The sequence below is a fragment of the Balaenoptera acutorostrata genome, chromosome 3 (genome assembly GCF_949987535.1).
Source record: "Balaenoptera acutorostrata chromosome 3, mBalAcu1.1, whole genome shotgun sequence".
NCBI classification, from domain to species: Eukaryota; Metazoa; Chordata; class Mammalia; order Artiodactyla; family Balaenopteridae; genus Balaenoptera; species Balaenoptera acutorostrata.
The window spans coordinates 112,171,703-112,197,796 of record NC_080066.1 but is presented as its reverse complement, the minus strand read 5'-3'; the positions used below and the strand labels follow the sequence as shown (position 1 = coordinate 112,197,796).

The 26,094-nt window shown below is 37.3% G+C and overlaps 1 protein-coding gene across 2 annotated transcripts in view; it reads left to right on the top strand.

Annotated features, from left to right (window-relative positions):
• The first annotated feature begins 315 nt into the window (after positions 1 to 315).
• Positions 316 to 26,094, top strand: part of PRKD1 (protein kinase D1) — a 329,482-nt gene continuing 303,703 nt past the window's right edge. Inside the window, exon 1 of one of the 2 annotated variants that reach the window (XM_057543615.1) lies at positions 316 to 867. In XM_057543615.1, coding sequence (XP_057399598.1) covers positions 610 to 867 — 258 coding nt within the window. In that variant the 5' untranslated portion in view covers positions 316 to 609. The remainder of the gene's footprint in view (positions 868 to 26,094) is intronic. The other variant, XM_028166068.2, reaches the window with a different exon arrangement.

Genomic DNA, 26,094 nt, shown 5'->3' with positions numbered 1-26,094 from the left:
GTCGCAGGAGGTGCGCCCCGTCCCCTCCGTCGGCAGTCGGGCAGCCGGGCCAGCGGAGAGCGGAGCCCTGGAGGGGAGGGTCGGACCACGCCCGCGGAGGCGGCCCCGGGCCCTGCCCCGGCCTGGGGAGGCTTAGGCCCCGGGAACCTCGGGCGGAGGGGGCGGCGACCAGGAACCCTGCGGCCACTGCGGCCGCACGGCCGCGGCTCTTGCGGCTCCGACGCCTGCCGGGTGGTGGCTTCGCAGTGCCCGCCCCCAGCTCCCCTTCCCCGCCCCTCGCGCCCCCTTCCCCGCCCCCGCCCGGCGCCCTGACCTCGCTGACCCGCCGCCCCGTCCCTCCGCGCGCGCCGCGGCTGCTGCTCCTCCGCGCGGCGGCGCCTCCCCCGCGCGCCACCCGCGCTCCCGGCGGCGCAATCCTCCCGCCTCGGCCATTTTCCCTCCGCCCCCTCCCCTCCTGATCCTCATCCCCTCGCCCTCCCCCCGCGCGGGGACTTTTCCGGAAAGTTTTTATTTTCCGCCTCGACTCCTGAAGAAAGAAGCTCCCGGCTCGGCGGCAGCAAAACTTTTCGGCTGTTCGGACTCGCGGCCCTCGGCGCGCCCGGCCGAGCGATGAGCGCCCCTCCGGTCCTGCGGCCGCCCAGCCCGCTGCTGCCCGTGGCGGCGGCGGCGGCGGCGGCCGCGCTGGTCCCGGGGTCGGGGCCGGGGCCCACGCCGTTCCTGGCTCCCGTCGCGGCCCCGGCCGGGGGCATCTCGTTCCATCTGCAGATCGGTCTGAGCCGCGAGCCGGTGCTGCTGCTGCAAGACTCGTCCGGGGACTACAGCCTGGCGCACGTCCGCGAGATGGCTTGCTCCATCGTCGACCAGAAGGTAAGGCGCCGCGCGGCTCCGAGCCCGGCGCCTCCCAGCCGCGCAGGGGGCGCTGCCAGCCCGGCCGCCCCCTCGCCGCGCCAACTTTCCGGCTCCGGGGGCTCGGCCGGGAGCCAGCCTCGCCGGCGCGCTGGAAGGGTCTGGCACCCGCCGAGGTTGGACGCCCGCATCTGAGGCACTGCGCTCCCTGTTGTCCAGTTCTCCCCTTGCCCCATCCTCTTATATTCCCGATTTCTCTACAGTCTGCATCCTCCTCACCCATTCCCATCCCTTTCAGGACATTCCCAGGTATCTTGCTCTTTTCGGGTCGCGCCTCTCCCTTCCCCTTAAGACTTCCCGGCTCTCCCCTCTCTTCCTTCTGCACCCTGGACCAGCACATTCCTGGCGCCGGAATCCTTCCTGCACTAGAGTTCCCCCGGGGACACGCTCAGCACGATTTCAGCACCACTCCCTTCCCCTTCAGGCCCCTCTCCCAGCTCAGATTGATGCTGAGGAGTTCCTGGAATGATCTGGAGAGGAGGAATTTCTCACCTGTCAAATAAGCTTTGAAGAGAGAGTGATTGACTCGGCCAGCTGTGAAAACAACTGACCAGACCACAGCTACCCACCTCCTTGTGGTCTTTTATTCCCAACCTTATGTGAACATGGGAGCAAATTTTTCAACGATAAATCTGAAAGTTGCAGCCTTCTTGATTTTGATTCCTAGGGTACTGATAGTGGAGCTTTGAAGTGGGGACACAGATATATAGATGGTAGGAGTACTGTCCAGGAGCACCCGAGGCTGCCTGTGCCCTTAAGTTTGAGGCTGTGGGACTCTGGACAGCGGCCACCAAAGGCAGGGTTGAAAAAGGGCCATTATCCTGGACCAGGCCACTCGAAGAGGAGACCTAGCCCGCCCACCAATGTTTATAGCGCAATTCCGAATTTCAGGTTGTGTCTGTAGCCATCCAGAGGGACATTGCTTGGAAGGGGGTGATAAGAGTATAAAGGAAAGGGGGCCATGGCGCCGGTCTTCTTAGTATAAACAGCAAGTGTTTAGTGGTGGAGACAGAGGTCTCTAAAGGTGCTGAATTTCAACCCCTGGAGGACTGACTAGTACTTGCCTTATAAAGATCAGTTGAATAATCATGAAAGCTTTATTTAAACTATTTGGAACAGAATTTGCTAAACCTGCCTGTTGCAAATTGTGGCACTGAGCACAGGAATATTAGGAAAAGCCCCAGGGAGAAAATCACTAATCTAAAAGTTGTGAAAGTTCTGGAGGCCAGACTAAGGTAACAGTGAGTGCCAGGAATTTTTGTTTATTGAACATAGTGACATTTTGTAATACATGTTACTCTTAATTTTTTGCAACTTCCACAAAAATTAGGCAAATTTTGTCTAATTCTGCTACAAGTCATATCGTATGACTTATCATCATCAGTATCGTGGAGTGTCTGTTGCAGGTGAAAAGGAGCATTCTCCTAGGCACTGAAAGCCTTCCCTTAATGGCAGTTGTAGTCTACAACAATTTTCCCTGGGGTGCAATCCAGTTAATTAAAGGACAATACTGAATAAGCATATAAGCAAGGTAAATTAAAATTTCTTTAAAAAGCTAGTGTAATTGTACAGAATTTTAATTGAAAGCAAGTGATAGAGTTACAGGTAATATTAAGTTAATATGGACAGACTGTTTTTGACCAGCTTTAAAACACACACACACGCACATACATATACACACACCTTGATGGAGTTTAGGATGGGGAGAAACATGTATGGTTCAAGAGGTTTACGACTGGAAATTGATTAGAGAGTGAATTCTTATCTCAGTAGCTACCAAGAGGGATGTTATATGGAGGGGGTGATATGCGTGCAGAGGAGAGAGGCAGCAAGCACCTGTGGAACACAGTGGACCTGAGGGTAGTGGCTAGGATATTTAGAGAAAGTAAAACTGTGAAAAGGCCTTGCAACTAAGATGAACTCAGATTACTAGGAGTCTCTGTAATCGTCTACATAGAGATATCAAACCAAGGACATCTGAAAGATGGATTTGCTGTGTGGAATATGTTTTAGAATGCCAAGAATTTTGTGGCAGAAGGAAAATTGGAGTTCATGAGCTAATGGAGTCCTGAGCCAAAGCTCTTGGGGAGAGACCTGGAGAAATACTGCAAAAGGAAAATCATCAGCCGTGGTGACTGAGATATAGGGGGAACCGTTCCTTCTATATTTACTCTAGTAGTTCTGTCTCGAAGAGTTTGAAACGTTTGACTGCTTGGGATAGCCGGAATAAAGATCTCACTTACACTTTTTTTTAAGGTTATGGCAAAGGGATAGTTAGATTTAGAGATGTGGATTTGACAGTTATTTATGTACAGGATACTGTAAATAAGTATTTACTGGATTGTGGGTCTAAATAGGAAAATTTTCATCTATTTATCTGTCTTCTGTCATCTATCTTGAGATACAATTATGGCCCCAACAAGATTAAGAGGGCTGAGTATCCATCACTGGATAGCAGAGATCACTTTGTTTTGTGACAGTAGAAATGGAGGAGGGGTCAATGTGGAGTTAAGGAAGTAGGAGAAGGTTCTTTGTCCTTCATTTCAGGTTCTCTTGAAGTACTTTTTCAAGATACTAACTCTGAGGAAGGATGACAGGAGAGAAAAAGGGAGAGAGGAAGGGAGAGAGGGAAGGAAATGGATGTTTTAGGAGAGTGCTGGGAGTTTGAAGTCATTTATAATTTACTATGTAGAATGGAGTCATGTTGAGCTGACAGCAGAATTCTCCAGATTTTCTGAGCCCTCCACGTTGACTGTGTTACAGCGTGTTAAGAGGGTTTTCATATGATATGTTTGAGAGTTTTCTAAATACTAACAGAGATCAGACTAGCTCAAATCTTTGGAAGTATTAGCTGACAGTTCAGTTTATATATCAGCAACATCCGTGGGACATTTTCTGTGGGATGAGTGCTTGAGGTGTACAGAGCTAAATAAGAGAAGTCCTGTCCCTGAGAAACAATCTTTAAGTTATTATTATTATTTAGAATTTAGAGTATAGTTTTCTTTTTAATTATATAGGTTTGAAAAGTGGCAGACATATGATTGTACTTGAAAATTTTTGATGGTAATTGATCAAAAATATTCTTATTTTAAGATTAATGTACCCTAGGTATGTACTGAATTATATAGCTAAAGAATTTTTTTAATTTAAAAAATTTTTTTTAAGTTTAATTTTTATTTTATATTGTAGTATAGTTGATTTACAATATTGTGTTAGTTTCATGTATATAGAAAAGTGATTCAGTTATTTTAAAAAAGATTTTAGTTTAGATGAAAAATCTAGTGTTGCATTTCTGTATGTAACAATTTATGAATATAGAGATAGAACTAATTCCTTCTTTTTTAAAATATTAGCTTAAGGTTTTATTTATATTATGCTTATTTCTTTACTTTGCAAGCATGTAACCTTGAAGGCTGGTTGTATGTAAAGACATGTATCATGTTAGATAGTATACATGATTATTATTTTCTGGAGGGTAAAAAAGAAATAATAACAGTAGTTGACTTCACTTTGAAACATTGTTACTTTCTACTATCAAAAGAACCTTGAATATATAGACTAAGAAGGAATTGTTTTAAAATAAGCAACAGTATTCCAAAGGAAGAATTACTTTAGTTTCATAGTACATCATCTGTGTGTCTACACACACACACACACACACACACACACACACACACACACAGACACATGTTTTTAAAACAAGCAGTATTAATTTAAGGATGTGGGATGCAATTAATATGACTGTCCATTCATTTTGCCTGTTATCTTATTAGAAAGATGACTCATATTTCCCTTTTGAATTTACTTAAATGGAGTAATAACATCTATAAGACTCCTGGCATAGTTTCACTTTGCGTAGTCATTTATCTGACCAAAGAAACTAAAGAGTGAGATTTTATAGAAGATAGCTCACTAAAGGAATAACAAAGGTTAGTGTCTTGGTTTGAGAGCAGCTGTGCTCTGCTTATAGTTGTTTTGCTTTCTTAATTGTAAATTGTTTTTTTAACACTTGTAGTGTCACTTTAATTTTTATTGTTAATTTTAGCTATTCTACTTCTACACAGATTGAGGAAACTGGAAGTAATTAGCTGCTTGATGAGGCCAGCATATGTGGACCAACAAAATCCTTTTAAGCTAATAGGTGTTTGGGTCTTAGGTATATTTTTTAATTTATATTTTATATTTGTCATCATTATATGTTTATTGATTTCTGATTTAATGATGAAGTATAGAATGTGTCAGTTCATTAAGCGATTCTTAAAGTAATATAATGCTTTAATACTGTATATCTAAAATTTTGTTTTCAAGTTTAGTTAATAATAGGATTATATTTTGATATACAAGTAATGCCTATGTAATATATATCTAATATATACGTACATCTGTAGTATATTATCTAAATATCTGTGTTTTGAAACATAATTTTGAAAGCCTAATTATTCACAGCCTCCAGATGCTGAAGTATTGTTTTTTATTTTGCATTGTAGGCTGCAAAAAGTGGGGCCTTGTTATATATCTCATAATCCAAAAGAGAAACTGTGCTTTATGATTTTTCTATCAATACACAGAACTAAAAACCTTTTCTTATCGGTATATACTATTTAACAGTTTTCCCAAGGAAATACCATTTGAGTAAGCCTTCCAGACTTAGGGCTGGGAAGAATTGGACAAATATGTGAATTACTTTAGACCTTTAGATCCAGGAGTAAGATAAATTTGAAGGACTTTTCTGCAGCAACTACAGTGTGTGTGTATGTGAGAGTGGAGGTTGAGAGTAGGGAGTGGAGCTGGAAAACTATTAATGAAGTTTGAAAATTTGTCCGATACTTCATGACTGCATTGCTCTATGTCACTGGACTCCTGTCATAATTATTAAGGGAGATTTAAAACTTTATTTTGCCAATTATTATTACGCTTTTTTTTTTGACAAGACGATTGTATGTAGGTCTTCACTATTTTTGCATAAATGACTTTTTTTTTTTAACATCTTTATTGGATTATAATTGCTTTACAATGTTGTGTTGGTTTCTGCTGTATAACAAAGTCAATCAGCTATATGTAGACATATATCCCTTTATCCCCTCCCTCTTGCACCTCCCTCCCACCCTCCCCATAAATGACTTTTAATGACCTTACTAGACAATACAAACAAATTTATAATCCTATGAATGTATGGTTGTCACTTATCTAAGATTACTTTGAAGATTAAAGATAATATGTGTAAAGGATTAAATATACTGCCTGGTAGATAGGTGAATAATAAATAGGATTATTGATATGTGAGGCTTTATGAATTAGCATACTGTTTTGTTAACAAAGAAATGTATATTCTATTATCTCATTCTTATCTCAATATAAAATTAAAATTGTATTAAAAAGCAATATAGCTGTAAGGTCAAGGTAACACTTTTTCTTCTGCCCTCTATAATAGAGCAAATCTTAGGAGTAGTTGCATTTTGATACTGCCTCTGAAATTCAAGCTCTCAGAATTCCTCAAGGAGTAATTTGATTATTGCTAAATGAAAAACACATATGTTGATGAAGTAAAGCATCTTTTATTGCATTTTATTATTTTTAACAAGAAGTTGATTTAATTGCTTTTCAGTTTCAAGTGGCATTCCAATGATATTTCATTTGATAAAAAAAGGGAAATAAAATAGGTAATGGTGCAACATTTGGCAACATAATGATTCTCAAACATGGTTCTCAGGACTGAAATCAAAAGTTCCTTTGCAGATCAACCCTTGATGTGAGGAGGAAGACACTTGGAAATGACTTATGGAGATCACATTTTGCTGCGGTGCTAGCATATAGAGCTTATTTGTTAAACTGTTGCATCTGATGAATATCTAATATAACATGGTTGTGCACACGCAGAAGTGTTATATTGGGATGAGAGGCGATTTTACTGGGAAACAATTGAGACAACAGTTTGGCTAAGCCAATCACAAGTCTTTTTCCAGATCTTTTCACTAACTACCACTTAACACTCATGGAGTCCATGCTCCATTAAAAAACCTTTAAGACAACAACAATCAGTAATTATTCATCCATCTTTTAAAGAAGAAAAGTGGAATGGATAATTACATGAAACCTGTGTGTGTGTGTGTCTGTGTGTGTGTGTGTGTGTGTGTGGTGTGTGTGTGTTTGTATTAGATTGGAATCATTGAATAAGCTCTCAAGCTATAGTGAGAAACTAGTATAATCAAGATAACAAAGGCTGAACTCAGATTGGATTAGAAGTGAATAAAATGCAGTTCCATTGGAGTTGATCATAACATGAGAATTCTTTATTTTATTTTTATATTTGTTTGTGTTGTTTCTGTGTGTTGAGGATAGCTAATGCTTTTGACCTCTGACCTCTGACAGTCACCTTGGTTCATCTGAAAGCTCTAAACCCAAATGTGAAAATAGAGGTTGAAAATATAGGGTGTTTTTAAAGATAGTGCTCATCTTTTAATTTCCCCAGTATTATTCTAGAGAGGTTTTGAAAATGAGATTTCAGTTTCTTAAATCTTTCCTTGGTGTTGGAATATGTAAGAACAACAAGAAAAAAAATGCATCAATTTTTCTTTCTTCTGATAACGTTTGGATACAGAGAAAATGGTTATTTTGCTCACAGATATTAAAAATTCTTTTCACATTTTCTACAAGAATATGTGAAATTTCTCCCAGGAATTCCTCTGGTACTGTCAAACAAATATTTTTGTACCATTAAAAATCGATAATGACGGTACCACTTGACGTTGCTTGGCAGCAGAGAAACCCACATTATGCTGTTTCTTATTCTGTCTTTCTACTCTCACAGAAAATAGATAATTCAATAAATAAAGCCTTTAATTACATGGCCACTATGGCCATTATGGAATATCATACAATTTATATAGTTATAAAAGTAAGAGTTGGGGTAAAAATCTCACATATTGAGACACAATTATGCCGGTCCAAATTTATAATTTCCTATATAGAAGTTTCCTCCAAAGTTGCAAAAAGGTTTTATTTGGCTAAAGCTAGACACTTGATACAGCAGCTAAGCAGTGTTGGCAAATATGAAGATTAGACTTTTAAATATGTAATCATGCACAAATTTTGTCCAACTTATTTTACTGAAAAGAAAAAAAGGTATGTACCCTTCACTGCTTCACTGCTTCACTGGATTTTATTCTGACTAGGCCACTGATTGCTGAGGAATTTCTTTTTTTTTTTTTTTTTTTTTTCACACACACACACTGTATTTTATTTTTACAAGAGATAGATAGACTGACACCAAGCATTGTACATGGATGACCACAACAAAAGCAACAATGATTGCAATTACCAAACATGAAACACACTTATACTATGTCATAACATTGACATTCAGTCCAGTAATCCTCCACTGTAACAGCTCCTTTACTTTGCAGTGAAAATTGATTTGTATATTCTTTTCCTCTGAGTCCTTGTGGGATTTTTTTTTTTTTTAATTCAGACAGAAAGTCACAAAAATTATACTCATCCTCATCAGTTCACTCAGTCCCATGTAATTAATTTCTTTTTTTTTCATCTTGATCTTTTGTTAGCACTTTTATGAGTTCATCAGTTTTTCATTAGAGTTCTGAAAATGCTTATTCATTCAGTTCAGCAGTACAGTCAGTTACCAGAAAGGAATTTCTTGAATTTAGTCACAATTTCAAAAATTTCTGAATGCCTCTCTCCCTGTCAGCAGCCACTTTTTTTTTTCACATATATGTTATGAAATGAATGAAAAGTATGAATGTGATAATGAAAATATGAGCCGCAAGCAGCTGTGGCTTTCACCATTGTTAAAAGCGGAAAAGAGTTGAGGGGAATCGTGGGGACAGCAGGGGTGGCAGTGAAGCTTTGGTGATGGCTTTGAATCCATGGTGGCTGAGTAGACTTGAGTAGGCTACCGTGGGCAAGGCCGGTGGGATTTTGAGACTAGTGGCACCTTCGGGCAGTGAAGGAGAATGACAGCAGAGCTCTGACCTCTTATGGATTGAATTAGCACGAATGGTCCCACCAAGCAAAGCCTGCATAGCAATCGGGAGAGGTATGGAAGTGGCTTTTTACAAACAGAGTTGGTCCACTTGGGAGGTTTTCAGAGTGCCACAGACGAGAGGTTCAGAGAGCAACCCCACAAGGATTTGACTGTGAGAGTTTCAGGAGGAGCTTGTCCTGGGAGCCTTGGGCCCAAGGTTCTCGGGCCTCATGGTAACAGTGACCTGCAAAGGGGAGCCTACAGAGCAACACCTTCCTGTCAGTGACTCCGTGTGCCTGTCTGTGTCTTGGCTTCTTTGCGTTTGTCGTGTCTGATTTTCCCAGTAGCCCTTTGTGATGGTCATTTTCTCTCCATTTTAAGGATGAGGGAGCTGAATAAGGGTCAGAGAGGTTAAATCGTTCACCCCAGATCACCTAGCTGCTAAGTAAAAAGCAAAACCATCCAATTCTTTCTGCCCTTCACTGTAGGTAACCCTAAGAACAAGGAGGGCTGGGAGGGCCATAGGTCTATATACAGAGTTTGGAATTATCAAATTGAGGGGGAGGGGAAATGTTAAACTCCCTTATGTTGGGTGAAATTTACTTAAAAACACTTCAGCTTTGACAGTGTGGTATTATTTCTGTTAGTTTAAATTATTCCTTAATCTGGAAGACTTCCCTTATGCCGGATTCACATCCCAGTTAGCGGTCAGCTGGAATTCTAACTACGTTGGAGGCCACCACTGCACGGCTTCTTTCATCTGTGGCAAGATACCTACCCCAGGTATTGATAATTAGCATAAGGGACATTAAATATGGACTCTCACTGGGGATATTAGGGCCATTAGAGATAGGTGATCGCCTAAAGTATTTTAGAGACATGCATCACCCTTGAGGAGTCACATGAACTGTAATGTATCTACTTGTTAATATGTTGGGTTTTTTAAAAATAAATATCTGTGCGGCAGGATCTGGTTTGGTATTTGCTTTCAGCCAGTCGTCACCCATCTTTAAATTTCCAGACACCACTGTTATTTATCCAGAGAAGTTAATTACCTTATGTGAATACATTTCCTGGGTTGGTTCACAACACTTCCTTCCAAGGAAATATGGGCACAGAGGTGTTTTGGAAGAAGTGATTATGTTAAGAACGTGTATTGATTAGTGTGGCTCAAGACTAGTGTATGTAAAGAATTTTAGGTACCCGTGAAATCAGTGAATCGTTTCTTCTTGAATAGTATATTGATTCTGAGCAGATTTTGAGAAAATAATTAAGGGTCTTAAGAAAAGTGCCTGTCAGTGGTTGCTTTTCATTTGAGAAGTATTTGGATTGCCTGTATGCATATGCTAAGGATTATGCTTTTCAAATATGTTTCCTGTTTTTATAAATTTTATGTATTTGTTTGTTTGCTTATTTTTGGTCAATTATAAATTAGTCCCCACCCTAAGGTAAACTTAGTCTCACTTGTGCATAATCAATTACAAGCCATGTGGAATTTTTCTTTCCACTTTAGTAGTGCTAACCAATCTGGATTGTGAATTGTCTTGTGTTCCTTGGCATTGTCTGTATACAGGGCTAAGGCCAACACTTACCATGTAGACTAATTGCACTGTTTTTACAAAAACGTAGTTGTATATATAGGTAGACATGATTTGATTTAAAGTATTATCATAACTCAGTTATATCCCCAGGGTTCCTGCCCTGAATGACCATTGGGAAGCCTATATTAAAGTAGTTACTCAGCCCTAATAGATTAGAAAGGTACCTGAAATATTGCCTCTTTCTGATATATTTGGAACTTTGGAGCTTTAGTACAAGGGACAGGTTACATAGAGAATTATCTTTTGACATGACTCACTGATAGTCTCTTGGCTGAGAGAAAGGGAGCAGAGCTGTCCAGCTGTACTAGAAATCTGGATTTACCAGATGTCTCCTAGTGGAGTACTTACTGTTCTTGTAAGCCTTATCTTCAGATAACCTGTCTTGAGCTAGGAGGGCATGGCATCAGTTGTTGTTCGAGGAGTAGTGAGGTGGATCACTCATGCCTGGCTCTCCTCTACCAACGATCAGTGCTGAGAAAAACTTGCTTAGCTTTAGAGGGCTCTCCAGACGGCAGGGTTCTGTGCCCTTCCCTTTGACACATGCTATTTCCATCTACTCATGTGGCATGAGCTCTTGTCACCTGGGATGTAGATTTTTAGAGTATTTAAATACATCCTGTAGCTTGCATAGATTTGCAAAGAATGAAAGACTAGATCTTGCATGATCTTTGCTTTTATTCAATTCTTTGGGGAAGAATGGGGAGCAAAAGTGAACATAGTGTGAGGATGGACTAATTAGTAGAGTTAAATACAGTGACCAGATGCCCACTTGTCTGGGATAGTCCCAGTCGTGTCTGTTTTCCAAGAATTCTTTTACATTGTATGTTTACTGATAAAAACTGTGGAATTTTAAGTTAAAAACAAACAACAAAGAAAAACCTTACTTAGGACAGACATTGCCTTTTGGCCAAATGTCCTTGTATATTTAAATATAAAAGCAAAACTTATACTTAGAATTTATTTCGTGGAGTCACCAGATTATGTATATTAACCATGTGACATTGAGTAATTTTTCTAAATGGAATCTTAAGCTAAAAACAAAACAAAAACCTTACTGTGATTAGAATATTATCCCCTTTGACCAAAAGTTTCTGTATATCTTAAAGATGAAGACAGCCAACATTTAGAATTGATTTCATAAACCAGTTAATTAGATCTGACTTTGAATATAGTATCTAAAGTAATTTGAGCTCTATTTTTTTCAACCAATCAATGTAAATCAAGATACTGTCATACTTATGTATGTTTTTTGTTTCAAGCAGCAAATAATTGTACTTATTCTGGTAGTTCCTACTACCCTTATTAATTCAAGTAAGTAAATAGAAAGGCCTGCCTTGAAGCTCCAGCACCCTTGGCAACCATCACAAAGGTAGAGTACACTGACTTACATGCAGAGGGATAACATTATCATAGTTTCAAGGTGTACTTTACTGTATTCTCTGGTCTGCAGAAAATATAATGCGGTTAGCCAAAAAGGAGAGAAATTGCACACAAATATCCTTGATTACTTAGAAAACTTGTCTTATATTTAAAAAAACAATAAAGTGAATAAGGGAGATAATTTCTTTGGAAATTATATTGTCCCACAATAACAATGTGTAGGCTGTAGCTCATGTTTTCTTAAGATGTTCACAGGCGTAGCCTGGAAGAAGCAAATATATGAGTTATAGCTGTTCTTCTATGCTTGATTTCTATTGATGAATATACTGTTGAAGTAATATTAAGAATTTTAAATTCACAAATTATAGTGTTGAAAATAATGCAAGTCAGTGGGGTCTAAAACCACTTGAAGAGGAACTTGATTTTGTATAATCATTTCTGTTTAGAATTTTCCCCACATGGAATATTATAATTTTATACTTCAATTAAATAATTGTTTTTCTTTTACTTTGAAAATTATAAAATTACCACATATAATAGGCTGAATAGTGACCCTCAAAGATGTCCACGTCTTAATCCCTGGAACCTGCAAAGGGTACGGCAAAAGGGACTTCGCAGATGTGATTAAGTTAAGAATCATGAGTTGAGGAGAGTATCCTGGATTCACTGGGTAGGCCCAGTCCCATCATATGAGCCCTTAAAAGTGGTGAATCTTCCAGGTTAGGTCAGACAGGTGAGACCGAAAAGCAGGAGAGATTACAAGTATGAGAGGGATTGGATCCCCTTTTACTGACTTTGAAGATGGAAGAAATGGGCCAAGAGCCAAGGAATGCTGGGATCACTATGAGGGGGAAACAGGAGGAGTCAGATGACAGTAGTAGGAGGAGATGTGACAGCAGTAACTGGAGTTGATTCAAGAAAGGGGTCGTGAACCAGTACAGCTGAAGCTAGAAGCTGAAAAAGGCAGGAAAGATGATTCTCCCCTAGAGCTTCCAGAAGGAACGATACCTTGGCTTTAACTCAGTGAAACTGATTTTGTACTTCGATGTACAGAAGTGTGAGAGAATAAATTCGTGTTTTTTAAAGCTGCTAAGTTTGTGGTAGTTTATTACAGAAGTAATAGGAAACTAATATACCACATTCGCTGGAGAAAAGGCGAGAAATTCAGATAAATCCCCAAAAGGGAGCTCTATTCATTCTATAAATGAATATGCTCATCATAACTTGCATATAGTTCTTTTTCTCTTTTCATTCGATACTGTCTTTCTGTGTCAGATTTTAAATATAAAATGTTCAGTGCCCTTGGGGGTAATTTTTGTGTGAAGAAAGGCTATTCAGATATTTACTTTGGTTTTAGAATTTAATATTCAAGGTATTAAAGTTACAGATTCAGATGTTAGTCTTAATCTTTCTAGTGCAATTTATAAATAGTTTAATTTTTTAAGTCTAGTAGATTTTAACAATCACATTTAAGGACATTTGAAGAATTAGTATCCTTTGCAAATACAATTATTTAGATACTTTCAAACATTTCAAAATGCATTTGTAAATTTAATATATTCTATTTTCTTTAAATACTGCAATCACCTGCTTGATAAACCTTTATATCTTCTTAAGTAATTCTTATACATTTTATAAATGAAACTTATAAATATGCAAATATGGTAAAATTTAAGTTCTTAAATGTTCCATTGCCATATACATAAGCCAAAATTAAAATTAATTCTTTAATTATATTTATATAATATGTACAAAAGTATTAATATGATGGTTTTGACTCTCAAACTTTTCTATATTTAATTTCAAATATTCCCATTTTTGAAAGATGTTTTTCCACCTGTGAAATAATTATGTGATTCCACACAGTTTGTGGAGTTCCCTCCCCATATAAATTCTGCAGTTGTCTTCTTGGCTTGGTTAAGGTTGCATAAACACCAGTGCTTTTAGCTGGGATGGAGATTGGATTCTTTCTGGAAGTGTAGGTCAGTTCCGTGGAATCCTGTTTCTGTCTGTGATTCCATTACTTCAAGAATGGGGGTAATCATGTATCCCATCCCTGGATTCAATTTATGTATTACTTCTGAGTGCTGAAAAGTCTCAAATTCCTATCCAGATTGATCATTTGATTGGATTTTGAATCACTTTAAGTCCTAAGATAAATGAATCCCTTTTCTATCTACACTAAAGAGCTTTGAACCTAATGGAATAACTTCATTTTCATATTTTTTTCTTAAGGCTCTTAAGGCTACATTATTCTTAGAGATATTAAGTATGTGATTGAATGTTGGCCCTCTCTCAGGGCCTTGCCTGACCATCTAGTCACAACTCATAAGATGATTCTCCTAACTTGGTATTTTCCCCTGTAAATAAAAGAACACTCAGGGCACCACTTTCTAATATCTGAATAGAATTGGTATATGGATTTATCACAATATGTTTAACTTGTCTCCTACTCTTGGATATTTAGGATTCTTTCAATTTTGGGTTTTAGTTTTTTTTTTAAACATCTTTATGCATATGCCATGGCAGAAATTTTCCACCTACATATATAACATTTATATTTGAACTTGTCTGTTAAAATTCCTAAGATTAATATTGTCTTTTAATATTTTAATATTGTCTGTTAATATTCCTAAGATTAATATTTAGATTATAGTTTTTATTTTAGAATTATAGTGATTCTTTGCTTTCTTCAATTTGAAAAGTACAAATGCATAGGGTTTTGGGGTTTTTGCTCTGCTTTTAGAGAGAAAAATCAAGTGAAGCAAGCAGCAAGATGCAGAATAAACTGTTATATTTAATAGCCAACACTTAAATCCATCATTGGGTAGACTACATATGGAATATATCTAGCAAATTCACAATGAACAAATAATAAAATTTAAAAAAAGAACACTTTCCTTTTTCCTGTTTTCTTTTGTAACAACTGGCCTGATATTTTCTCTGTATATCCAAATTCACTTTGATCTTATAAAAAGCAGTTTGAAAAATACACATTCCTATAAAATTTCCATAGGATAATTTCTTAAAGATTAAAATTTCATCCTAGCTTGCTCTTACAGTTCTCTGTAACGTTCTTTAGATACCTGAAATGCAGAGAAGAGGTTCTTAAAGACCTAAGTGTGAGTGTCATCTTGACATGTCCATTTTTCTCCAAAAGTCTTTTCTTTTGCAAAAGAAGCAATTGCATTGTTTATTCAATACTGTGGAGCTGTCTTTGATAATTTAAAATATGTTTTGATTGATAAAACTTTGATTTACACACAAAGGTTCAGGAACGTCTTTATTGAGTAAATTGAATAAGATTGAGTAAATCACATGAGAGTGTAAACACCATACAGGCAGCCATCTTTGCCTGTTTCTCCTTTGTTACATCCCAGGGATCTAGAATAGTGCCTGGCACTGACTGATTTGAAATAAAGATTTGTCCCATTGTTTACTGGTGAAGTTTCTAGAAGCAGAACTGTGTGATCAGTCTGTATGCAAATTTAAGTCTTTAGTTATATCTGATCTATTTGCTTTCTAGAAGTCTTCATTTCTACTTTTGATCCATAATTATTATTCAAATCATTGGTTTTTTTAAAAGTGAATTAGAAATGTTTTGGGAGATAAGATGTACTTCGAGAGAAAGTTGGACTGTTATTTGAGGAAACAAGCAAACACAAAATTCTGGGATTTGAGTCTCATCTGAGGAACTGGTATTCCTCTCATCTAACCGGGCCAAGAATTTGAAGCCAGTGAAAGCTTTCCTGAAAACGTTTTATGATTGGGCCTGAATAAATATTTGTTGAGTTGAATTGAGTCTTTGGAACAGAAGGAGTCTTTTGTGGTTGTTAGTGGATACCTAGTTGAAATATTATGAAAGACACTTCAGTGTTTTACTTGTCAAATCTCAGCCTAATTTACCTGTAGATTTTAAGAACATAATTATGGAAATAATAAAAGTCTGACATATAAAATATAGTGGTAGGAGAGACAGTGATGGAGAGGAAAGAATAATGTCTTTGCGGGAGTCGGGGGGTGAATCAGAAAATAACACAAGTTCAACCAATGTTAGCTGGAAGTCCCTTTGCTTTTTTTTTTGCTTCCCACTGGCTTGTGGAGTGAACTTGAGAAACTCGGATGGGCTGACAGGGAACAGGGAACATTCAACAGAGTGGCCTCCAGCAAGGAACTTTTTTTAATAGTTAATAGTCACTAGTTTGGCTGCTTTGATGTGAGTCAGTAGGATTACAATTTAAAAACATTTACCTTTTCTTTTTTTCCTGCCAATTCTTAACCTTAGTTACTTTAATTTCTTTGCTTTCTATGTCACAATTACTGTGTTTTATATTTCTTAAGTCAGATTTTAGCTTTTTAAATGATTTAAAGTTATGCTTATTTTTGAAAATCATTTTTATTCATACTTTTAATACTTATTATATACTAGATGGCAGGTGTTAAATTATATATCTATACCTGTCCATCTATATGTGTGTATGTTTGTTTTTCTTATCTTATTTGGGGGGATATTTTTTAGAGTCTTATCTTATTTGGGGGGGTATTTTTAAAAGTCTTTTCTTAATTCTTTTTATTTTCTGTTCATAATTTTGGCTCTTGACAATCCAGATTTACACCTCACATGTTTTAAATTTCTGTCCTGCTGTTTGTATCTTTTTTTTTTCCTTCACAATTTACCTTCTCATGCAGTTTTAAGTCTTCTAGGACATTCTTAAATGTCTGAGTTGATTTTCTCCAGTCACAAACACCACTGGGTGGATATCATATTTGATTTTCTGCAACCCTGTTGCTTTTTAACATAACATCCAGTCCTTGGATGAGGAATCTGTGATCACCCAAGTACATAACCACTCTATTTGGGCAAAGAGTTGCGTGCTGTCAGCCAGAAGTTTATGTAACCTCAACAGTCACTGCCGGGGAGGGCTTCTCCCAGCCCTTGGTGCCAAGCCAGGGAAGATGACACCCCCATATCAATCATTCCTAACAGGTGGAACAGTAGTGATTTTGTACCCGTGATTCTGTTTAAAACTATCCTGCTTCTAGGCTACTTATACAAGGATGGTCCCCACCTTTCCTGGCAAGATTTTATAAAGAACGAAAAAGCTGGTGAGAGCAGGAGTTATCTCAACTTGGATTTTTCACAGTGAAAATTTTCTCCACTGGCAAACAGTTGTTTAAAGTCATCAAGTGTATCTTTTATCCAGCATTTTAAGAGTCGAGCTCTTGATATTGAAAAAAACTTTCTTCCTGTTTGTTTTTGGATTAGTGACCCTACCCCCCTCTTCCCCCCAATTCCTTGTGGTGCAGGGATATGGAAGACTAAGAGTTCCTGGAGAGAAACTTGGTTAAATTTCATGAATTAGGCCAAGTTACAACACTCTTGATGGTGTAGTGTGACCTTCCTGCCTTTCTCCTCCAAGAATTTTCTCTCTGACTCCCTTGAAGGTGTGCTCTTTCATCTTGATGGGGTTCATCTCACACAGTGTGCTGTGCATATGAAAATCAGCTTTAGAGGTGACATCAGTCATCTGGCAGTCCCAGAGTACAATTAAACTGTCTTCAGAAAAAGTACCATGTGTTCTCCACAAATTATTGATTTATTGGCATTTTGTCCAAACTGATTTCCAATTAAAAATCTTAAGTCTTGTTGAGGCCACTGATTTTTTATAATAGGAACAGTCAGGAATTGGATGCTATTCTTGTACCACCTCTTTTAACTGGAAATAATATCAAATTACTTTTAGGTTTTATTAACTTCACCTTGGCCTTTGAATCCATGAATAAGAATCAGTTGTGATTTAACTTATTTGAACTCAGCATATAGCCCTGATCATTTAAGCTCTATCAGAACCTGCTCAGTAAGGGACCATTGGCATAAACATCAGTAGGAATCAACTTCTGATAGGTCACTTAAGATAATATTAGCAATTATTATTATTATTGTGAGTATTATCCCTAGTACAGCTAACATTTGTCAGCCATTACTATACCACTGTTAAAGGGCCTACCTAGTCTAACTCATTTACCCCAGAGGTAGATAACAACTTTTACCCTCATTTTACAAGTGAGGAAACTGGGTCACTGGAAGAATTATCCAGTATTACACAGGCAATGACAGAGTTGGGATTTAAATTTAGTCATCTAGGCTCCTAAGTTCATGTACTTAGCCACCAGACTATATCTATAGAACATCTTGAACATTTCCAGGCAGATTAATAAACCTGAAAAAGCAGTGGCCCCTCATCCCTTTAGCTTGTGTCTTAATCATTTGATAATACTTTTGAATGAGCTAGATGTCTGTTATAGAAAACACAAAGAAAATGTTCTTTTCTAAATGGATAAGTTTTATTATTTGAAATTACGAGGAGCCCGGACTAGAGACTGATCCTGTTAATTAATTATTGCCATAAAGACAGGTACCTATAAACTTTTCTAAATCTAAACTTATTATGTTTCCAAGCTTATAATTGATTTTAAAGAAGCAATTATATATATGCATATGTATTTGTACCTGTAAAATATATGTATTTGTTAAAAACATGTATAATTAATATAAAATATAGATGCATATTTAGGTTTCTTGGTATCCTCACAAATAGTTTATCTTAAAGAGTACATCAAGACTAGTACTGTACCATGTTAGGCTTTCTTTGGATACTTTAGTAGATTTTTATTTTCACTTTTTAATTATGGGCTCCATATACCTATAACCTGACTTCAATAATTATCAAAATATAGCCAGTTTTGTTTTATTAATAATTAATTTCTTGTTCCCCAGTCATTATCCCTTCATCCTCTTTTCCCCAGATTATTTTGAACCTAAATATTAATATTTATTTGTAATTAAAGTTCTGGAAAGTCTTCAGAATGAGTTTTGGAGAGAATCTTGGTGTTGTAACAGTACTCTTTCTAAGGGGGGGACGCCTTGCATTTAAGTGCTCAGCTTTTATGGCTCCTTACGTGTTAGTTTTATTGTCAGTCAGGATATGTGTTCCTTTGTTCAACTAGCAACAAAGAAAAATTATGCTCCAGGCATTATACTGATACTTGCTCCTTAGTAGTATCTTATGTGAGAGAGAAGGGCTTCAAGGGGAATTGCTTGAAGGACACAGAGTCCATCCATTCTCCCAGATCTTTTGTAGTACATTCCTGAATCCAGTTATGTTAAACAGCTGTGTGCCAGAAGGCATTGCATTAGTGAAATGTAGAATTGCTCGTCATGATGCCATGAAGCGATTTCTAGGTTGGTTAGTCCGTATGATCCTATGAATCTCAGGTCTAAGGTGAGGCCCAATACATTGTTCATTATGATGTACAGCCTTCTTTATAAGGAACCTACAGAAGAATTTCCTGTCAAACTTTAGTTCTGAGAATAGTTGTTCGTCTCTGAAGCTATTCCTAGGCTTCTAATCTCACTGATAAGTGTGAAGTGTGAAATTAACATTTTTCAAACTTGTGATGACTGTCCTAAAAGTTAGAGCCAAATTTGAGGCCCAGAGAGCAGGTGTATAGGACTTTATGGTATGGATTTTAAAATTTGTTCCTACCTCTCCTTTGTCCTCACACGTGTTCTTCTTTTTCCTTTTTCAGCTAAGACAAAATATAAACAAATGAATAAAAATCCTAATAACGGTTATCTCTGTTTTGGGGTAAGACAGATGTTTATTATTTTCTTTTTACTTTTCTTAATTTTTTTACAAAAATTGTGGTTGGACAGCCAGGGTCATGTGAGAATTGGAGGACTCTATGAGTGCAGATTTTATTTTGTCATTTTGAATTAGACTTATTTGAAATGACCAAATCTTTATAGAACAAGGCTGTTATGTTGAGTACTTTCAGAACAGTACCTCATTGCATCCTTGTAGCATCCATGTAGGAGAGAAATATTCAATCCCTCAAAAATAACCTTCTAAAGGAAGTGACAACCTCAGCTAAGCGGCTATTAATTTGATGCTTTAGCTTTACTCTATTTGCCTCACTTTTAGAAGGCTTTGGTACTGTTTTGATGATCCATATTATTGATAAAAATAATTTATTCCAGTAAACGTAATGTGTTTTGAATGAGTTTCTTGCCATGAACATGAATTCATCACAATTCCAACGCACCTTGCTCCACGTTGTGTGTTGTGCCCCGTGAGAGGAGTGACAACATGACAGAGTGGAAAGAGAAATCTGGCTTCCAAGTAGAAAACCCAGGTTATGGTCTTTCCAGATGTACACCCGGTACTTAACTATATGCCAACCACTGTTCTAAGCACTGGAGATGTAAACTTGAACAGCATTGGGATCCTTGATAGTCTCCTAACTTCTGAATCCTGAGTCCCCACATTTTTACAATGTCTCATCTAACAGGGATAACAGTTTCTCTTGTTCCTACTAAAGGGGTGGTTGTTGAAACAATCAAAAGAAAAATGGCTTGAGTGAGTGTTTTGAAAAGGGCCCAGCAGTGTTATGATGGGAAGATAATTTTATTGATGAAATAGTTGGACATTTTCATGTTACTGTGGATCAGATGCCAGTGTAAGTTGATTAAATGATACATGTTGAGTTGAAAACTCATAGAATTAATGAACTTAATGCTTTACCTTTTAAAGTGCTTTATAGTAGGGTTATTATAAGAGTTTTCTTTTTCCCTTTCCAAAGCCAAAGGTTTTTAATTAACACTGGCTCTCACTTGGCCTGGTTTGAATACTGTTTTTGCTACATACTTTCTGAGTAACCTTGGGCAATTTACTTTTTTTTTTTTTTTAATTAATTAATTTATTTATTTATTTGGCTGTGTTGGGTTTTCGTTTCTGTGCGAGGGCTTTCTCTAGTTGCAGCGAGCCGGGGCCACTGTTCATCGCGGTGCGCGGGCCTCTCACTGACGCGGCCTCTCTTGTTGCGGAGCACAGGCTCCAGATGCGCAAGCTCAGTAGTTGTGGCTCACGGGCCCAGTTGCTCCGCGGCATGTGGGATCCTCCCAGACCAGGGCTCGAACCCGTGTCCCCTGCATTGGCAGGCAGATTCTCAACCACTGCGCCACCAGGGAAGCCCCGGGCAATTTACTTTTGATCTCAATTGCCTTTTCTGTAAAATGGGGATAATAAGTGTATATGCATCATAGTGACTTTTTTTTTAACATCTTTATTGGAGTATAATTGCTTTACAATGGTATGTTAGTTTCTGCTGGTGATTTTTTAATAATATTATCATGCAGGTTAATAATATCTATAGGACAAACAGTGCTTTGCACATTCTAAGCAGTCTGTGCTAGCTATGATGACATCTCATTCGTAGCATTTATTAAGGTCATAAATTCAGGCTTGTATGGGCAAAATCATACATGGAAAATTATTATTTTACATGAACAACCTCTTCATGTTTAAGGGTGTATTGTATAAAATAAATTGATTCTACATTTTCTTTTCAGTTTCCTCATTTTATTATTATTTTAATTTTTAATTGAGTTATAACTAACATACAATAGTATATTAGTGTCAGGTGTACAACATACTGATTTCATACCTTTATACATTATGAAATGATCACCACAATAAGACCAGTTACCATCTATCACCATACAAAGTTGTTACAACATCATTGACTCTATTCTCTATGTGTACTTTTCATTCCTGTGACTTATTTATTTTATAGCGGGAAGTTTGTACCTCTTAATCCCCTTCACCTGTTTCATCTGTCCCTCCCACCCTTTGCAACCACCAGTTTGTTCTCTGTATCTGTGACTCTGTTTCTGTTTTGTTTTACTTGTTTAGTTTTTTAGATTCCACATATAAGTGAAATGATATGATATTTGTTTATCTGTCTGACTTATTTCACTTAGCATAATACCTTCTGTGTCCATTTGTGTCATCACAAAGGGCAAAATTTCATTCTTTTTTATGGTTGACTAGTATTCCAGTGTGTGTGTGTGTATATTTATGTATATCTGTGTGTGTGTATATATACACACACACACACCCCTTCTTTATCCATTCATTTACCAATGAACATTTAGGTTACTTCCATAGTTGGCTATTATAAATAGTGCTGCAGTGAACATAGAGTCCATACATCTTTTGGAATTGGTGTTTTCATTTTCTTTGTATAAATACCCAGAATTGGTATTGCTGGATTGTATGGTAGTTCTATTTTTAATTTTTTGAGGAACCTCCATACTGTTTTCCATAGTGGCAGCACCAGTTTACATTCCTACTAACAGTACACCAAGGTTCCCTTTGTTCCACATCCTTGCCAACACTTGTTGTTCTTATCTTTTTCCCTGATGATTAGTGATGTTGAGTACCTTTTCATGTGCTTGCTCGCCATCTGTATGTCTTTGGAAAAATGCCTATTCAGGTCCTCTGCTCGTTTTTTGTTGTTGTTGATCTACAATGTTGTGTTAGCTTCTGGTGTACAGGAAAGTGATTCAGTTTTATATATACGTAGTTTTTCAGATTCTTTTCCATTATAGGTTATAACAACGTATTGAATATAGTTCCCTGTTTTATGCAGTAAGGCCTTGTTGTTTATCTATTTTGTATATAATAGTGTATATCTGTTGATCACTAACTCCTCATTTATCCATCCCCCCTTTCCTCTTTGGTAACCGTAAGTTTGTTTTTCTATGTCTGTGAATCTTTTTCTGTTTTCCAAATAAGTTCATTTATGTCGTTTTTAAGATTCTGTATATAAGTGATATCATATGATATTTGTATTTGTCTGATTTACTTCAGTTAGTATGATAATCTCTAGGTCCATCCATGTTGCTTCAAATGGCATTATTTCATTCTTTCTTATGGCTGAGTAAGAATAGGAAAGTGTGTGTTTATACCACAACTTCTTTATCCATTCATCTGTCAGGGTACACTTAGGTTGCTTCCGTGTCTTGGTTATTGTTAATAGTGCTGCTGTGAATATTGGGGTGCATGTATCTTTTTGAATTAGAGTTTTTATTTTTTCCAGTTATATGCCCAAGAGTGAGATCGCTGGATCATATGGTGCCTCTATTTTTAGTTTCTCAGGAACTTCCATACTGTTCCCCTAGTGGCTGCACCAATTTGCATTCCCACCAACATTGTAGGAGGGTTCCATTTTCTCCACACCCTCTCTAGCATTTATTATTTGTAGACTTTTTAAAAAAAATTAATTTACTTATTTATTTTCGGCTGCGTTGGGTCTTTGTTGCTGAGTGCGGGCTTTCTCTAGTTGCAACGAGCAGGGGCTACTCTTTGTTGTGGTTTGCGGGCTTCTCATTGTGGTGGCTTCTTTTGCTGCGGAGCACGGGCTCTAGGCATGCGGGCTTCAGTAGTTGTGGCATGCAGGCTCAGTAGTTGTGGTCCACGGGCTTAGTTGCTCCGTGGCATGTGGGATCTTCCTGGACCAGGGCTCGAACCCGTGTCCCCTGCTTTGGCAGGTGGATTCTTAACCACTGTGCCACCAGGGAAGTCCCTATTATTTGCAGACTTTTTAATGATGGCCATTCTGACAGGTATGAAGTGATACCTTGTAGTTTTCATTTGCGTTTTTCTAATTATTAGAGATATTCAGCATCTTTTCATGAACCTGTTGGCCATCTATATGTCTTCTTTGGAGAAATGTCTATTTAGGTCGTCTGCCCATTTTTTGATAGGGTTGGTTGCTTTTTTGATATTGAGCTGTATGAGCTGTTCATTTATTTTGGACACTAAGTCCTTATAGGTCACATCATTTGCAAATATTTTCTTCCATTCTATAGGTTGTCGTTTCATTTTGTTTATGGTTTCCTTTGCTGTGCAAAAGCTGATAAGTTTGATTAGGTCCCATTTGTTTATTTTTATTTTATTTCTTTTGCCTTGGGAGACTGACCTAAGAAAACATTGCCATGATTTATGTCAGAGAATGTTTTGCCTATGTTCTCTTCTAGGAGTTTTATGGTGTCATGTCTTATAGTTAAGTCTTTAAGCTACTTTGAGTTAATTTTTGTGTATGGTGTGAGGAAGTGTTCTAACATCATTGATTTAGTCCCATTTGCTTATTTTTGCTTTTGTTGCCCATGCCTGAGGGGACATCCCCCCCCCCCCCAAATATTTCTACATCCAGTGTCAAAGAGGTTACTGCCTATTTTTTTCTAGGAAAAAAATGGTTTTATGGTTTTAGGTCTTTAATCCATTTTGAATTTATTTTTGTACATGATGTAAGAAGTGGTCTAGTCTCATTCTTTTGCATGTAGCTGTCCAGTTTTTCCAAAACCATTTATTGAAGAGCATGCCTTTTCCCCATTGTATATTTTTGCCTCCTTTGTTGTAGATTAATTTACCATATGGGCATGGGTTTATTTCTGGGCTCTCTATTCTGTTTCATCTATCTAGGTGTCTGTTTTTGTGCCAGTACCATACAGTGTTTATTAGTATAGCTTTGTAGTATAATTTCAGATCTGGGAACATGATACCTTCAGCTTTGCTCTTCTTTCTCAAGATTGCTTTGGCTATTTGGGGTCTTTTGTGGTTCTATACAAATTTTAGGATTATTTGTTCTAGTTCTCTGAGAATGCCATGGGTACGTTGATAAGGATTGCATTGAATCTGTAGTTTGCTTTGTGTAGTATGGACATTTTAATGATATTGATTCATCCAGTCCATGAGCATGGTATATCTTTCCGTTTATTTGTGTTGTCTTCTGTTTCTGTCCTCAGTGTCATACAGGATTCAGAGTACAAGTTTTTTACCTCCTTGCTACTCCTAGGTATTTTATTTTATTTTATTTTATTTTTTGGTGCAATTGTAAATGGGATTGTTTTCTTAATTTCTCTATCTGATAGTTTGTTATTAGTGTCTATATTAATTTTGTATCCTGTAACTACTGAATTCATTTATTAGTTCTAATAGTATTTTGGTGGCGTCCTTGGGGTTTTCTGTGTACACTATCATATCATCCTCAAATACTGATAGTTTTATTTTTTTCCTTTCCAGTTTGGTTGCATTTTATTTTTTTCTTGCCTGATTGCTGTGGCTAGGATTTCCAATAATATTTTGAATGAAAATGGAAAGAGTGGACATCCTTTTCTTGTTCCTCTTCTTAGAGGAAACACTTTTAGGTTTTTCACCATTGAGTATAACATTAGCTATGGGTTTGTCATATATGATTTTATCATGTTGAGGTATTTCCTTTGTAGCCACTTTGTTGAGAGTTTTTATCATAAATGGAAGTTGAATTTTGCTTTTTCTGCATCTGTTGAGATGATCATATGATTTATATCCTTTGTTTTACTAATGGGGTGTGTATCATTGATTGATTTACAAGTGTCAAACTATCCTTGTATTCCTGAAATGAATCTCACTTAATTATGGTGTACGGTCCTTTTAATGTGTTTGCTAATATTTTGTTGAGGGTTTTTGCATCTAGGTTCATCAGGGATATTGACCTATAATTTTCTTTTTTTGTGTATTGTCTTTGTCTGGTTTTGAGATCATGGTAATGCAGGCTTTGTAAATTGAGTTTGGCAGTGATCCTTACTCTTCAGTTTTTTTGGAATAATTTGAGAATGATAGGTATTAACTCGTCTTAAAATGTTTGATAGAATTCACCTGTGAAGCCATCTGGACCTGGAATTTTGTTTGGGGGGAGTTTTTTGATTATTGATTCAGTTTCGTCTCTAGTAATTGGTCTATTCAGATTTTCTATTTCTTCATGATTTAATCTTGGAAGATCGTATGTTTTTAGGAATCTATCCATTTCTTCTAGGTTGTGTAATTTGTTGGCATATAACTGTTCATAGTATTCTCTTATCTTTTGTATTTCTGTGGTGTTGGTTGTAATTTCTCCTCTTTCATTTTTAATTTAATTTATTTGGGTTCTCTCTTTTTTCTTGATGAGTCTGGCTAAAGATTTGTTGATTTCATTTATCTTTTCAGAGAACCAACTTAGTTTCATTGAGCTCTCCTGTGGCTTTTTAAGACTCTATTTCATTTAATTCCTCTCTAATATTTATTTTCTTGCTTCTACTAACTTTAGATTTTGCTTGTTCTTTTTCTAGTTCCTTTAAATGTACATTTAGATTATTTGTTTGAGATTTTTTCTTGTTTCTTGAGGTAGGCCTATCTCACTATTAATTTTCCTCTTAGAACTGCTTTTGCTGCACCCTTTAGAGTTTGGGCAGTTGTGTTTCCATTTTCATTTGTCTCAAGTGTTTTTTTTTTTAAACTTTCTTTTTGTTTCCTTTGTTGACCCATTGGTTGTTGAGTAGCATGTTGTTTACTCTCCATGTGATTA